Genomic DNA, 18,253 nt, shown 5'->3' on the forward strand with positions numbered 1-18,253 from the left:
CTCCTATGAACCAAGTTCTAATAATGCTGAGATTTTATGCTGTTGGAATTTTTCAGACTGTCTTGGGTTATCTTGTTGGGGTCCACAAATCAACTATTTGCCAAGTAGTTAGGAATGTTACGCATGAAATAGCTTTGTTATGGCAGGGTCTCATAAATCCCCAAACTTCAAACAGGGAACGATTTGAAATCCAGAGAGAATTTTCAGCCATGTCAGGATTTCCAAGAGTAGCCTAATATTGGTTGTATAGACTGCTCACATCACCTGGTTGAAATGATGGCGAACTTTATCGAAATAGAAAAGGTTTCTTTTCTGTGAATATACAGGCAATATGTAGTCTACACCATCATTGAAATTCTGGAATGTTGTAGCCCGTTCGCAGGGTTCTACACATGACAACACAATATTTTTAATGAGTAGGTTACGAGCTCCATTTGTAAACAGAGAGATGGGAAATGGAATTATTTTGGGTTATGGAGACTATGCATATTCCAATTTCTTGTCGACTCCCCTAGCAAATCCCACAACAGAAGCCCCCTCACGTTTTCTTTTTGTTTGCTTCATTTTTTTTACTATATTGTAGTCTATACACAAATAGAATCAGCCTGTTTCCTTTCTACAAAAAGCAACAAACCAGCGAAACATTCACTTGTTTTCCTAGTCACCGCCCACTTGATGCATTCGTTTCGCGACTTTTAAAGAGCATCAAATTGGCTGTGGTTGCTAAATAGCCCTGTTGTCAAATGTATTTCTTTCCCAAATCAGCAATTAGTAAATTGAGACAAGTTGATTGGAGATTCACGTTTGTGCAACGCAATGAACAATAAAATAAATCAGACATCAACTGAATGGCGATCAGGGACTGATTTGATTTGCATTTCTGCAACCGGGCCTAAGATTTGTTGTGAATAATCTACTTTAAAACTGGAATTAGCTTTCACGCCAATGTCCCCCAAGGAATTTACAAAACTCGGTCCTACATTGTCAACCACAACTTTTCCCCCAAATTCGCTCTTTGTTTTGAACTCACTTGAAGGTGCTACACACGGAAAATAAAGTTCAGAAACAGTTATTGTAATCAAAAGGTTAGCAGCCATCTTCAGCGGAATGCTTTCCCTTGTGCGGGCGTCAACAAGTTCAGCGCTTCGACAACAGATGGCGAAAGCGGACTTATCTGGTATAAAGAAGTCAATTACTGTACGAAAGACTGAAGCACAGTTACCTGTGTAACTTCCAAATCACAGCTATTCAAGTTGTAAAAATGTTCCTTTACATCTTGGGCCTTTGTAGACTCTGAAACAATCATGGTAGTCCTACGTCTTATTTTAGTGATATACTGACGTCCTCATTCAAGTGCTGTGATGTGATAGCAGATGACGTTGTTTTAACTAAGATAACAGATTACGAGTTGCACGCAGTGCATAATTACGAAATAATTCACCGCATCAATTTACACACCAGCGGACGAGCTGCCAAAATACATACTTTGATCGAGAGAGGGGGTTGAAGTGAGGGTTGTGTGCCTAATGTTCATAACGCGCCAGTCACGTGGGCTGTCAGTGACTGATTAGCGGTATTCCAGCTGTGTTCACTTATTTTTACGATAAAGTGACAACAGTGCTATACAGAAGAAGTGGTAGGTGCTGGCAACACTTAAGTTGTCATATTTTAGTATCAATTGTTTTTACTTTATTATACTTGGAAGTATGTTAGGAGAAAATCCACAAACGATTAGGGAAAATACGGGAATTTTAGAGAGATAGGTTTGGAAGTAAATCCCGAAAGGACTAAGTATATGATTATGTCTCGTGATGAAAATATTGTACGAAATGGAAATATAAAAATTTGAAATTTTTCCTTTCAAGAGGTGGAGAAGTTCAAATATCTTGGAGCAACAGTATAACAAGTGTAAATGATACTCGGGAGGAAATTAAACACAGAATAAATATGGGAAATGCCTGTTATTATTCGATTGAGAAGCTTTTGTCATCCAGTCTGCTGTCAAAAAATCTGAAAGTTAGAATTTATAAAACAGTTATATTACCGGTTGTTCTGTATGGTTGTGAAACTTGGACTCTCACTTTGAGAGAGGAACATAGGTTAAGGTTGTTTGAGAATAAGGTGCTTAGGAAAATATTTGGGGCTAACAGGGCTGAAGTTACAGGAGAATGGAGAAAGTTACACAACACAGAACTGCACGCATTGTATACTTCACCTGACATAGGAACATTAGACGTTTGAGATGGGCAGGGCATGTAGCACGTATGGGCGAATCCAGAAATGCATATAGAGTGTTAGTTGGAAGGCCGGAGGGAGAAAAACCTTTGGGGAGGCCGAGACGTAGATGGGAAGATAATATTAAAATGGATTTGTGGGAGGTGGGATATGATGATAGAGAATGGATTAATCTTGCCCAGGATAGGGACCAATGGCGGGCTTATGTGAGAGCGGCAATGAACCTCCGGGTTCCTTAAAAGCCAGTAAGTAAGTAAGTAAGTAAGTAAGTAAGTAAGTATACTTGGAAGTAAACTCAATGGTATTCGGGTAAGTGAGATAAGGGCATTTTTGTGCAAAATTTTAATTTTGTTCCACAGGTGAATACTCTAATTAAATTCTACCAATTATACAAGTGCAAACAATGTGTTTTATTTGTGCTGAAAATTATTTGCAATAACGGTCCGAAGTTTAATTTTCATTTATCTTAAAAATCACTTTTATGACTTATCACCATTTACCCTAACACCGTAGAATTAATGGCTTAGGCCTACTCCAGACTGCGTGTCTATATAAGATTGTGCCACATTCCAGGGCAGCATCGGCAAACACTTCGTACCGCTTTTCCGAAGTTGGGCTTCCAAGTGACTCTGCGTGCCAATCTAAGCCAGCGAACTCTTATACACAACAGCCATTCAAACGGATCTTTATTAACATTTGCAATGCAGTAGATAACGATTCTAGAGAACGCCTATTCAATATGTAAAAAAAATTCAATACAACTTCAGCAGTTGCGAGCTCGTTAAATAAACCATAATTTATAATTTTTAAACTATTTCTGTCTTTGTACTCCCCGCATTTATTAATTGCCCCATTACTGCACGAATAATAACGAATGTGGCAGTCAGTCAGCTCACAGCTGCTTGTGTTGACAGGTGACTGGCGCCGGGCGCGGACTAGGAAGGCGGCTGGCCCTCAGCTTCGGCAGAAGACAGGCCTTTGTCGTCTGCTGGGATAAAGACGCTGAGAATAACCAGAATACTGTGAGTATCCCTCAAATACAGCGAGATGCAAAATGGAGAAAGTGGACCCCAAGTTGGATCGCACACATTTTTCTATGTTTTATTATAAACAGGCCTATAGCAGCTGGATCGATGAATATGTCTGGGATGTGTACACTATGTGGTAATATTTATGAACTATTATCGCCAGCAGTTCCTGAGGAAGTCAGAATTATTGTATACAATGTGTCTCTTCGCTATACGAACTTCCCGACCCCTTAATCCTGAATACAGTCCCTCAAATTAACCCCATTGTTTCGTCACAGTATTAGGCACAGCTGGCATTCCGGGCTCCAACGACCTGGCGCGTTATAAATTATTCCTATTTTGATTTGTTAGCCTCCATGGAAATCAGCTTTATATGAAATAGTTCCAGACGTAGTGGAAGCTGAATACTATCGTTCCCTATGCGTTACCGCCAGCATTGCTAGCTCGTCCTGCTTAGTTGAGTTGTTCAGGCGCCCTCTCTGCTTCTTGTCGTGCAGGTCTGGGACATCCGGCAGGAGGGCGGCCAGGCGATAGGCTTCCAGTGTGACGTCACCGACAGGAAGGCGGTGATGGACACGGCAGTCCTGGTGCAGCAGCAAGTGGGCCACGTCACCATTCTCGTCAACAACGCTGGGATCTACCCCGTGAAGCCGATACTGGACTGGAGTCCGGAGGAGCTGCACAAGCTCTTCGACACCAACCTGATGGCGCACTTCTGGGTCAGTCGGGTTCCATCCTCGCTGTACTTGGAGGAGGACAGCTTATACGCAAATTAATAATAATATTAATACTAATAATAATAATAACAATAATACTAATAATAACAATAAAAATAATAGTAATAATAATAACAATAATAACAATAATAATAACAATAATCATAATAATAACAATAATAACAATAATCATAATAATTACAATAACAATAATAATAATAATAACAATAATAGTAATAATAGTAATAATAATGGTAATAATAATAACAATAATAACAATAATAATAACAATAAAATACTAATCATAAGGATAATAATAATCATAATAATAACAATAATAATAACAACAATAATCATAATAATAATAACAATAGTAATAAAATAATACTAATAATAATAATAAAAATAATAATAATAATAATAACAATAATAATAATAACAATAATCATAATAACAATAATAATAATAACAATGGTCATAAAATAATAATAACAATAATAATAATAATAACAATAATAATAACAATAATAATAATAACAATAATCATAATAACAATAATAATAATAACAATGGTCATAAAATAATAATAACAATAATAATAATAATAACAATAATAATAACAATAATAATAATAACAATAATCATAATAACAATAATAATAATAACAATGGTCATAAAATAATAATAACAATAATAATAATAATAACAATAATAATAACAATAATAATAATAACAATAATCATAATAATAAAATAATAATAACAATAATAATCATAATAATAACAACAATAATAATAACAATAATAATAATAAAAATAATCATAATAATAACAATAATAATAACAATAATAATAATAATAACAACAATAATAATAACAATAATAATAATAACAATAATCATAATAATAAAATAATAATAACAATAATAATCATAATAATAACAACAATAATAATAACAATAATAATAATAACAATAATCATAATAATAACAATAATAATAACAATGGTCATAAAATAATAATTAACAATAATAATAACAATAATAATAATAATAATAATAACAATAATAATAATATTAATAATAATAACAATAATCATAATAATAACAATAATCATAATAACAATAATAATAATAACAATAGTAATAAAATAATACTAATAATAACAATAATAACAATAATAATAATAACAATAATCATAATAACAATAATAATAATAACAATAATAATAATAATAACAATAATAATAACAACAATAATAATAACAATAATAATAATAATAATAATAATAATAATAATAAAACTCCTACTAGTCTTTCAAGAGAACACAAAGACCACCACACTCACAGATACTTCATAATATCAGCAGGAACTTTGAACTGTAAATTATGAAGCCACTTCAAACTTAAGGCGTTACAGACATTAACCTGTAATATTTCAGATAAAAGCGGGGGGGGGGGGAATAAAACAACACTGTGTTGAGCAATCAATGAGATTCGGTCTTTATAAGCATTGGCAATTTGTCCGCCGTTCTCTTGTTCTGCAAAGCCCTTGTTTCTGAAGCACAGTATTTCGCGTCTTGAAATGTTCCCAATCTCTTGTCAGATGCTGGTGTGCCACGAAAACTAGTTCTTCACGGTAACCTGACAACCAAAAGTCGCTCGACTAAGGTCTGGAGATTGTGGAGGCCATATTGTTAGAAAGCACCTACTGATAGGTCGACTACACAAATCCTTGTAATTAACAGTCATGCAAGAGTGTAGAGAGGAAAAGCGCATCATCTTCCATGAACATTGTTTTCCAGGCTGTATCGTAACTGATGGTGCCCATCAGCTGAGTCACGGCCTGACATAAAAATGATCAACAAAATTTCTCTTCCCGTTTTCGTAGACTTAGGACTGTCTGCAGCTGTGGCTAACAACTCTGTTCAGCATATCGCATATTCTCGCATAACTACAGTCAAGGAGATAGCAGCCTGTTATATTTGTCTGTTTCACCTCAGATGAAATTACAGTATCTTTTAAAAGTATTTCATTTTTCCTAGGGACGTTAAGGGGAGAGGATGGTATTTTTTTTAATTTTTTCCTATTTGGTGTAAAATATTAATTTTTTGTGTGTAGAGAGCTCCTATCTGTAGGAACTCTACCAAATATAAATAATTTGAAAAAAAAAAATTATTTGGGGGCCCAAATTTGAAAAAGAGTATACCCAATGTAGGATTGTACTAAAACAGATATATATATATATATATATATATATATATATATATATATATATATATATATATTAACCGTTTTTAAAGATAGATTCAAACTTTTCTTTGCAATGTATTTGCAAAACCATGTTCTACAAACTGTCTGTAACAGAATTTTGATATTAGTCCGTATGTTTGTAAAATAAACAATTGAAAGTTAATAACAATTTTCTGATTTCCTTTCTTGCAAACAAACGGACGTATTTTTAAAATGAAATCAATTAGCAAAATTCTGTTAGAGAGAAAAGTTTCCTAATAGTCTAAAGAATGTGTGTTCTAAATTTCATGCATGTATCTTCAATAGTTCAGAAATTGTATCCATTTTTGTCTGGCAATGTAGCAAAAAAATGAAGTTACTGGAAGCCGATAAAAGCGGGCGTGTGATTTAAAAATCCACAGCGGAGGAAGTTAAAAAATGACGTCTCAACATCCGATAAGGGCACAAATACCCACAAAATGTTATGCTATGCTTTCCACATATATCACAGAGTATTTTAAAGATTTTTTTTTAAAATTTGCTCATTTTTCTCCAAAAAATACCATCCTCTCCCCTTAATGCGAATTTTAATATAAATGTCACTTTGTATGTTCTTCAGAAAGTTAATAAACACAAACATATTTGACTCAGGAAAGTAAATCCTGTTGCTGATTGACTCGCAGCAATTTGCAGTTCTTGCTGACGGCGATTTCTCAGCCCATGTTATATTCAGACTGATGTTGCGATGTGTCCAGTAAATCATCACAGAACTGTTGAACCTTTGCGTCATTTGGTTGTACTGCCATTAAATAATTTGGAAACTAGTTGTCCACTTATGAAATTTAATCTGTTTTTATCGATATTATTATTATTATTATTATTATTATTATTATTATTATTATTATTTTCTAGTATTTGTTATTATCTAATTATTTCTGTCTGTATAATATTCATGGAAGTGCCAGCTTACATCCACTGGCTGTACCCAGCACGAACGTTTCTTCATTCTGGTAGTCTAACTCAGTTTGTTTCGTAACATGTAAATTAAACATTTGAATGGACTTTGAATAATAGCTTGGACCAGCTTCATCTTGACATTTAATTCACGAATTGTTTAATCAACAAAATTGTATTCTTCTTCTTTCTCATGGATTTAGGCCTTTTGACCTGTTTCCACATCAAGAAAATTTATCTGTCCATCTGGTTAAGGGATGTCCAACATTTCTTTTTTTTTTTTTTAGGTCTATTAAATATATTTTGAGATCTTTTCTAACATCTTCATTTCTTTCCTTACCTAGCAGTGTTACTCCCGCTTCTGAACGTAGGACTTCATCTCTGCCCTTTCAGTTTTCTTTTTATGAAAGAGATTTACTGTCCTCTCGATCATCTTAAAATGGCTACTGCCATTATTTCATGAAATCTTTAACTGTGTGATTAACGTTACTGATAATGATCAAGAGAACAATCAATTCATCAAAATGCAAAAAGAAACGCTACTGCTTTGCAAACACAGTAATGTCATTTGTTTTGTTTTTTTTTTTCCTACCTCAAACTTCACAATACAGTATTTATAAACCTTTAAAATATGAAGTGACTTCTGAATGACCTTATATATGAATAGGTTGAAAGGTAAAGGTGCAGGAGAGCAAGGAGGTAGAGCTCCATGCTTTGTGAATCTCGGCATTATAATCCGAACGTTTGAAAATGTACAAACTGTTACGGAATTCAAGTGTTGCGCGCCTTGCTGCATTCCAGACGCTGAAGGCGTTCCTGCCCGCCATGCTGGAGCGGAACTCGGGTCACGTGGTCGCCGTGTCTGCGGCCGCCGCCGTAGCGCCCGTGGCACACGAGCTGCCCTACTCCGCCTCCAAGGCGGCCGTGTCAGGTACGGCCCGTCACCAACCAGGTGCTGCAATTGGGTTACATCCATTTTCCACTTCCCCTTAATTTTTTTTTTAGAGTTCCTTCAATGGAACAGCGAATCTCGGAGTGGGACAAATGGTCAACAGGCTTGGAGCTCACATATTCTCGGCCCGAACTCCTTTGCAAGGAAGCTTTTTCGCTCCTCCCATTTCCCCATAAAATAAAGACATTTACACACTTTACATGTAAACTTCCATAACAATTCAACTTTTATTGTTCTGAAAATATTACAACGTGCAAAAAAATTGAATGTTTAAACGTATATCACCAACTATTAGAGATAGGCAGTGTACTACATACGTGGAACTCATAACCTGTCAAATACAGGTACGTAATTAAATCCCAGGCTGGGCAGGTCGTTTGAAATTGACTGTGCAAATATCGACTTGTTAACAATGCTAGCTGGAGTGCTGCGTCGTCCTTTTATCATGGCTGTCTTTGATAACAAATTATTTCCTTAAATTTATGTCGTGCGCCGTCTCCGTGGTGTCGATGTGGGGGAGGGGAAACGGGAGAGACTGACAAGTTGTGAGAGGGGAGATGATGTGGAAAGAAAATACTCTGATACAGATATAGGTGTTTATTTAACAACTAACGTGCTTCTCTAGTTCGTGAGCAGGGGAAACGGGAGAGCCGTTGAGAAAATTTAGAATATTGAAAATGTGGCCCCCTGACTCTGACTGACTGACTCGAAACAGTGCTGAAATATGAGAGGGGCAACGGGAGAACTGAAGACAAGACAAGGAGAGAGTAGCTGTGAGGCTGGTAGGGATGGCAACGTAGAAAAGAGAGAGAGAACGGGGATGGGGAAACGGGAGTGGCCTGAAGTGTCACGATGGGGGGAGAGATGAAACGGGGTTCGAGGTTAGTTCTCTCAATCGAGGGATCAACAAAGGTGCTTTGTGACTTTTCGACAGAAGAGGGGGTTCGAAGACAGGACTCGGGTTGGGCAGACTGAGGCCGGAAAGATTGACGGGAAGTAAGTGCAGGGGTGCTCGGAACTACGGAAGGAGAGATGGGATGGCGAACTGTGAGAGAGGTATGAGGGCTAGTCGGAGACGGATGCATTGCTATCGATGGCATCACACCTATAGCGATCGTGAGCAAGTGCTCACAGATCTTAAGGTATGAGTTTCAGAACCTAGCTTTGTTAGACTATTTTTCTTCTTTTGGTGCATATTATCTCCTCTCAAAATATGGAATACTTTTTTAACACCCTGTATAGGAGCCTGATGAAGCACAATATGCTCGTTAGAGGCTGTAATGCTGGCTTCGAGTCCTCTTCATTACGATTGATAACGTGAGAAATGCAGAAAATGCGCATTCACTTCATTCTTTATTTGAACTGTCCGCATAGAAATGAAACAGTATAATATTCTTGTATACGTTTAGGTTTATGGATGTCTAAACAGGGTGTTTCATAAGTACAGGTACAAACTGCAGGGGTAAAGGAACGGGACAAAAAGTCCTAATAAACATAGTTTTGAAAATCTAAAAGGTTTTATTATGTCTCGGTAACAGAACTTCAGATATGCATTGGATATAACATAGGCCACCGTTCAGGATTACGCAGGCATGAACAAATTTCCTCTTCTACAATCTTACACATTTGAATATTCCTGGCGTGTGTTGACAATAATTGACAATGCATTAGGCTACCAGTGTTTGTTCAAATTATCAACAGGACTGGAATACTCAAAATATTTCAAATACCTCCCCCCAAGAAATACCGGAGGACTGAAGTCGGGAGAACTGGAAGGTCATGATTTTGGTGAGCTACAGCCGAAACACCTTTTGTGAAAGCTGGTGCGTTAGAGCTCTGGAACGTTGGAATGAAAATGAGCCGTCATGCATCACAGCAACAGGTAAGAAATAAGGTTGCAAATATACGAGGTTTATTTAATTGGTGGCCACAGTGATGACGTCATACCTCGCAATCGGTTGGTTCCTGGACCTGCTTGTTACGAGTTTTTTCTTCTTTCATAGTCCTCTACAATGTCGAGTCACTACTGCAATTTGTACCTACTATTATGAAACACCCTGTATAATAGAATCAATACAAAATGAACTGTAACTCTGTGCAGCGCTAATGGACGGCCTCATCCAAGAACTGCGTCTGCAGCAGAGCAACAAGGTGAAGGTGAGCTGCGTGCATCCGTACTACACCGCCAGCAGGAACGACCTGCCCGTCAAGTTCGACCTCAGGTAACCAGCGCCACCTGCCTTAGACACATCATGACCTATTTATATGAAAGTGTTGTAAAAAGTATTCTTTTCTGGATTTCTACACAAAAGAGATTTCCAAAACCATCAGAATTCAGCATTTTGACAATTTTATAAATGTTATCGTTTAAACGGAAGAGTGAAAATAGTTTTCCATAGAATAAAGAAAAAGGGGCTATTCTACAGCATGTCGAAATACTTTCCATCTAATGTAACCTATTAAATAGTGATAAGAATCACCAGCATAGATCAGTTACAGTCCGCGTCACCGTTTTTGGCGTGTGAAATAAGTAACGGGAACGTTAAGTACGAGTGTTTTACCTTTGCACCAGTCAGTCTGACAACCGTTTTTGACAAATGGCTGATGTGACGTGTATAGGAAGTGGTACCATTCTCAGGTGCACTAGCAACATGCTCACAAACTGGGCACTATACTCTAGGACACACGCCAAAAATGCTGGCGCCAGCTGTAGCAGCGCGTTTTCCCGCTGATCCGGGGCTGCGCTCGGGTCTGGGTTCTATTCCCGCTTGAGTTGCTTTAATTGTGTAGAACCACGTGGAGGTTACCAAGCACCCTGTAGCGTGTTACATTAGAATCGCTGATAACTTTTGAAGAGATAAACGAAGAGGAATTAAAGTACATCGCCGTGTAGACAGAAACATCAACCGAAGCAATCGAAAACATCCGCACGAAATCGATCGGGCTCTCAAGACCGGCGAGACGGTGGAGCAGAACTGGCTCCGGCGGACATTTTGTGTCTAACTCCGCGAGATCTGAATCGATCCGGTCGTTTGGGGTGTCGATCGATAAAGCGAGACGAGATGGACGGAATACATTTATAAAAAATGATCGGGAGCAAATTAGATCCTCAACTTTCAAACAGTAGTCGTGAAAATTTGTGAACTTTGAAATGCCTGGAAGTTGAAACGTTGCCTGAATGCAAAAATGGAAACGAGGACGACAAGAGAAAAGCGCGTCCGAGTAAGAAACTGAACAAGCCCAGGCCAGCGCTGTGAAGGACAAGAGACGGAAGAGAGCGCAAAACAAACCTAGTTCCATGTACATAAACTGTCCGCTCACTTCACTAGTGACCACTGCTGTGTTTTCCAACATTTTCCCCACCTGTAAGGCGAATGTCAGGTAAACCAACGGCGATCAGGTATTGATGATAACAGAACCGGATCGAACTGGATAATGTTGAGACCTGACTTGGGGATACGGAAAAACCCAAGAAAACCCCGAATTGCTATCTTACCCGTAACTGTTGCTACGGACTTTTCAACAAATGACCGAGACTGAAACCCGGTCTGTGGATTAGGCTACGTAGGCCTCTGGTTGTATACATGATTTTTACAACACTTTGATATGAAATCGAAGTGAATACATTACAAGTAGTAAATAAAATGTTAGGACCAACGCCGGATAGCTGAATGGCTTCCATTCTGTTCATACAACTGTAGATTGTTGAGGATCCATGACTTAAAGTTCCACTTTAGCCACTAGTTACATAAATAAGTACTATTTTACTTGGTTCAATATTTAATGATTTTATTTAGATAAATATTTAGTGAAATTGTTTCACAAATTGAGCTAAAAAATCTCCAAACATTATGAACAAATTGTATTTTTGTGAGTTTAAAGATTATCTTTCCAAATCTTTTTTATTTTCAAGCAGCAAGTACATCACATGTTCAGATACGTCTGCAGTATTTGTTCCAGTTCAGAGTATGCAACACATCTTACAGTATTTATACCTGTAATATGAAGTTACACCATCTTAAAAGCTAACTTGTAAAAAGTAGTGATTTTGTACCAGATAGATATGCATGTTCAAGTGAGTTTTAAGTTAAGAGGTGGCAATGAAAGCAATTGCAACCTGTGTCACAGGATCGGCAGACTCTCTCCGGACTACGTTGCCAAGGAGATCGTGAAAGGGGTGCTGGAAGAGCGGGAAGCCATCGGCGTGCCCAGGTTCATGTTCTTCTGGATTTGCTTCCTGAGGTAAGCTGTCACAATAGTCTCTCGAAGAACCCAATGCTCTTTGTACACGATCACGAACAATCATGGTAGTCCTTCTGAGAAAAATAATCCTTTACCTTCATTGGATATTTTCCTTTCCTTTCGGAATTGAATTTAAAACGCGTCCCACCGAAATGCGACATGGTGACTATCACAGTGCCCTCCGTGGTGATGGAGCCAGTGCCTAACTGAAAAGCCTCGGTGTTCGTATTGTGTAATAAATATTGGTATTCCGTTCCTAACAAAATTTCGACTAGTTTGCAAAGTAATTTATTTATTTACTTATTTATTTATTTACTTATTTACTTATTTATTTACTTATTTACTTATTTATTTACTTATTTATTTACTTATTTACTTACTTATTTATTTACTTATTTATTTAGTTATTTATTTATTTATTTACTTCTTTATTTACTTATTTATTTATGTACTTATTTATTTACTGACTTATTTATTTATTTATTTATTTACTTATTTCTTTATTTATTTACTTATTTCTTTATTTATTTACTTATTTATTTCTTTATTTATTTACTTATTTACTTATTTATTTATTTACCTATTTATTTATTTACTTATTTATTTACTTATTTATTTATTTACTTATTTATTTATTTACTTATTTATTTATTTACTTATTTATTTATTTACTTATTTATTTATTTACTTATTTATTTACTTATTTACTTATTTACTTATTTATTTACTGATTTATTTATTTATTTATTTATTTATTTATTTATTTATTTATTTATTTATTTATTTATTTATTTATTTATTTATTTACTTATTTGTTTATTTACTTATTTATTTATTTACTTATTTACTTATTTATTTACTGACTTATTTATTTATTTACTTATTTCTTTATTTACTTATTTATTTATTTATTTACTTATTTATTTATTTACTTATTAATTTATTTATTTATGTACTTATTTACTTATTTATTTATTTACTTATTTCTTTATTTACTGACTTATTTATTTATTTACTTATTTATTTCTTTATTTACTTATTCATTTATTTATTTACTTATTTATTTATTTATTTACTTATTTATTTATTTATTTATTTATTTATTTATTTATTTATTTATTTATTTATTTATTTATTTATTTATTTATTTATTTATTTATGTCTATAACAGGGCAAAGCCCCGATTACAATAGACAGTACAGATATTTGTCTAAAAATACATAAACTTCATAATTATTGGCAACTAGCAATCAAACAGCGCTGTTAATGACACAAGATTGCGGAATTCTACTTTCGCTTTATATTTTCTTTCATCCTCACAATCCAAACACAGATTATGCTTCCAGGCCGACAACTCTTTTCCCAGGGTTTCAGGCAGAGCGCATTGTTGATACATCCAATGCCAGTTGATAGCATCTGCTATGCTTGTTAGCTGTTGCCTGATGTTGTAATAGCCCAACCCAACGGCTTTTAGACTAGGGGAGAACGGGGATTAAGCAGATGGACATGGATAACTTAGAAATGAATTAATAAAAGAATAATTACAGAGTGAATGAATCACTGAGTGACGTAGCAGACGAATTAGTGGATAAGATAACGAATAAAGAAAGTAATAAGCCATTGAATGAAGTCAGACGTAATGGGTGCTAAGAGCAAAGAATTAAGAGGGCGGGTCATTTACGGGTCAGACGGTGGTTAGCTCTGCAGCAATGAAGGGCAGGCACGTGGCTGGTTGCAGGTGTCTGCCGCAGAGCGCGAGGAAACGCTGGCGGGAGATCTTCTACACCAGAGTGTGGCCCGAGCCGGTCATCGAAGTCAGCATCGACGAGAAGCCGGAGTCTTGCGCGGTTCCCGTGCCCACCGAGTTCGTGGTCAATGGCAAGACCTCCAGGATCCGCAGGAGCGGCAAGATAATCCTGGCTGCCTCCGAGGACGTCAAGGTGCACCTGCGGGACCCGGGGACCGCACTGGAGACGAACCACGCACCGGGGAAGACTTGCTCGTCATTCATCACGACCACGGACATCTTCAGCCAGACGGACGGCGACTTGCCTCGTAAAGACATCGCCAACCAGGAGGAACAGCCAGAGACACAGGAGTCCTCCAAGCTGTAGCTTAGCTTGCAATAAAATACAATAAAATGTGACCCCACGGCTGATGACAAAGCTTCCAATTCCACAGCGCTGAACAGTCCAGGAATTCCTTAACTGAGGGATTCAGCAGTTACACAGGGAGTACAAAAGAAGACTGTCTAATATTACACAAAGGAAACAAAATACAAATCAAGAACTTATACAGGGATATCATTTTATTTTTACTTCAATTTTTATTGTACCTGAGTTTTTGAATGTACTTCACTCCCACCCCTTCTACTAATGAAGTTCAACCGTCCTCCACACAGATCCAAGACCGTATATACAGTCATAGTAGGCTTACGGTCATAGTAAACAGTATGTTCCAAAAATATGTTTGCGTTTTCCAGTGACGAAAGAGCTTTCATTATTGAATCATTTTCGCACAGGTACTGTCGTCCATTTGCCTACATCGTATCCCGGTTTCCCCTACCAGCTTTTATTCGCCAGCTAGTGGCTGGGCTGTCTTTTCTGAGAACACTAATAAAATTTTTGTTAGGAATTGGACGTCTACGTAATATTATACAACTGTTTAAAATAACTTAAGTAAAAAGGCCTCGTTAAGTAATTAACTGTCACGTGATTTCCTCCCTTTCTACGACCCTACGACATAACGACTTGGACGGACAGCAGATAGCATGTCTGAGTAATTTTATCTTTTCGGATCGGGCAGAAGTGAAGATTGAATTTACAGTACGTAAGGTACTCTTTTATAGAGTAGGTACAGAATTATTTCAATATGAGTTACTGGTACGAAGAACGAACCTGGTAATTGGGATTAGGTGCAATAGTCTATAGTGCGATAATATGCACATTAGAACTGAAGCCTGTATCGAAATGAACGGCCACCATTTTCAAAAATGTGTTTAAATATCCATATTATGATTATTTTTCAATTTAACTTCATTCTCTATATTGTACGCTAATGTGCAGTAGACAGTATAATATACACTGCATAATGAATACGTCCGCATGGACAGCTCAGTTCGTGAGTAAAAACACTCATTGTTAATACTGTACTGTACTTTGATTAAACAAAAACCTAATGAAAATTATCAAACTCAAAAGCGCGATATTTCCTAGTTTACGTAAATGGATGAACTACTTTTCTTCCCTCCTATACCTAGTAAATGATTTGTTTGTATATTACGCCAGTATCATCGAACTCCAGTCGCGGAAGGGGGTATAAAGCGGCGTTGATCCAAAGGTATAGCCAGGTTAATATTAAAAATGTCAGTAAAAATAAAATGATATCCGTGTTGTTTACAACACACTATAAATTAATAAGAAGAAATTCATAGACATGGTAGATATCACAACAACAAAGGCACTAATATACGTAAGTTCAAAATATATAGCAAACCCAGGACCACGGTGACACTCGTCCTACACAATACAAACAAGCAGCATTACCACCCAGGCTATTCAATGTACCAACAAGACTATAATGAAGAAAGACGGAGCACTAGAGAATGAACATAATAGACAATATCACAAGAAAAATACAAAACATAATCACAGGAAACAAGCACAAGAACACAACAAATACATCACACTAACATACGAAAACTAAAACACATACAAGATTGCATTTTCTTTTAGGAAATTAAAAAGCAACATTTCATATGGAACACACTACAAAAGCAACCCAACACACAGACAAATACAACCAGGCAGGTGTTTACAAACTACAGTGGCGACGCTGTTATTCCCGGCGTGACTCCTCCTCTTTGCTTACGTCTTAGGAAGTGAAGGCTCTATAAAGTCTAGGTACTGTCGGTGACTCAGGAGAAGACGAGAGCGGACTGAGGAGGAAGGGATGTGAACAGATAACGTACGACAACACGTGCAATATTTGTACTGCAGTAAGCGGAAACATTAGGTCTCCTTGTGTTCAACTCAGCTTTAATTTCCATAGCATCGTTACTCATGTTTCCTGTACGAGTAATAACCCGGCTACTGGGATGCTTATCTGAGCGATGTTTATAATGATCAACAGCGATAGTCAAGAGCAGGCGTCTCAAGGCCAACGCATAAAAGTTGTTACACAGAGCAACTGTAGTTATTGTAGTCAGCCGAAAAGATAAGCGGAGTACCCGAAGATAGCCGATCGTTGATTATGTTACAAGCATGAGCGAGCTAAGTTGTAACTGTCGCGGAAGAAATGCCACAAAGCGGCACTTTTGAGTTGTACTGTCAAAATAAACGGTTGTTTTCCGAACGAATAAAATTTCTTAAGTCGCTTGCAGTAATAATAATAAAATAATAATAATAATAATAATAATAATAATAAAATAATAATAATAATAATAATAATAAAATAATAATAATAATAATAATAATAAAATAATAATAATAATAATAAAATAATAATAATAATAAAATAATAATAATAAAATAATAATAATAATAATAATAATAAAATAATAATAATAATATAATAAAATAATAATAATAATAAAATAATAATAATAATAATAATAATAAAATAATAATAATAATAATAATAATAATAATAATAATAATAAAATAATAATAATAATAATAATAATAAAATAATAATAATAATAATAATAATAATAATAAAATAATAATAATAATAATAATAATAATAATAATAATAATAAAATAATAATAATAATAATAATAATAATAATAAAATAATAATAATAATAATAATAAAATAATAATAATAATAATAATAATAATAATAATAAAATAATAATAATAATAAAATAATAATAATAATAATAAAATAATAATAATAATAATAATAATAATAATAATAATAATAATAATAATAATAATAATAATAAAATAATAATAATAATAATAATAATAAAATAATAATAATAATAATAATAATAATAATAAAATAATAATAATAATAATAATAATAATAATAATAATAATAATAATAATAATAATAATAATAAAATAATAATAATAATAATAATAATATAATAATAATAATAATAATAATAATAATAATAATAATAATAATAATAATAATAATAATAATAAAATAATAATAATAATAATAATAATAATAATAATAATAATAATAATAATAATAAAATAATAATAATAATAATAATAATAATAATAATAATAAAATAATAATAATAATAAAATAATAATAATAATAATAATAATAATAATAATAAAATAATAATAATAAAATAATAATAATAATAATAATAATAATAAAATAATGATAATAATAATAATAATAATAATAATAATAATAAAATAATGATAATAAAATAATAATAATAATAATAATAATAATAATAATAATAATAATAATAATAATAATAAAATAATAATAATAATAATAATAATAATAAAATAATAATAATAATAATAATAATAATAATAATAATAAAATAATAATAATAATAAAATAATAATAATAATATAATAATAATAATAAAATAATAATAATAATAATAATAAAATAATAATAATAATAATAATAATAATAATAATAAAATAATAATAATAATAAAATAATAATAATAATAATAATAATAATAATAATAAAATAATAATAATAATAATAATAATAATAATAATAAAATAATAATAATAATAAAATAATAATAATAATAATAATAATAATAATAATAATAATAATAATAATAATAATAAATGTATTTTCTAATTATATGTTATGAGTAAAAGGAAGACATCTGAAGCATGAAGAACTATAAATGTTACGTAATTATTTATGCACAAGGAACTGGCTACCCTATTCCATT

At 33.7% G+C, this 18,253-nt stretch overlaps 1 protein-coding gene across 2 annotated transcripts in view; it reads left to right on the top strand.

Moving 5' to 3' along the window:
• Positions 1 to 14,501, top strand: part of LOC138691893 (short-chain dehydrogenase/reductase family 16C member 6-like) — a 70,358-nt gene extending 55,857 nt beyond the window's left edge. For both annotated transcript variants that reach the window (XM_069814479.1, XM_069814480.1), the window contains 6 exons: positions 3,150 to 3,257; positions 3,761 to 3,982; positions 7,965 to 8,094; positions 10,217 to 10,337; positions 12,244 to 12,357; positions 14,096 to 14,501. In XM_069814479.1, the coding sequence (XP_069670580.1) occupies positions 3,150 to 3,257; positions 3,761 to 3,982; positions 7,965 to 8,094; positions 10,217 to 10,337; positions 12,244 to 12,357; positions 14,096 to 14,471 (1,071 nt within the window). In that variant the 3' untranslated portion in view covers positions 14,472 to 14,501. The remainder of the gene's footprint in view (positions 1 to 3,149; positions 3,258 to 3,760; positions 3,983 to 7,964; positions 8,095 to 10,216; positions 10,338 to 12,243; positions 12,358 to 14,095) is intronic.
• The last annotated feature ends 3,752 nt before the right edge of the window (positions 14,502 to 18,253 follow it).

This window comes from Periplaneta americana, chromosome 16, assembly GCF_040183065.1.
Source record: "Periplaneta americana isolate PAMFEO1 chromosome 16, P.americana_PAMFEO1_priV1, whole genome shotgun sequence".
NCBI classification, from domain to species: domain Eukaryota; kingdom Metazoa; phylum Arthropoda; class Insecta; order Blattodea; family Blattidae; genus Periplaneta; species Periplaneta americana.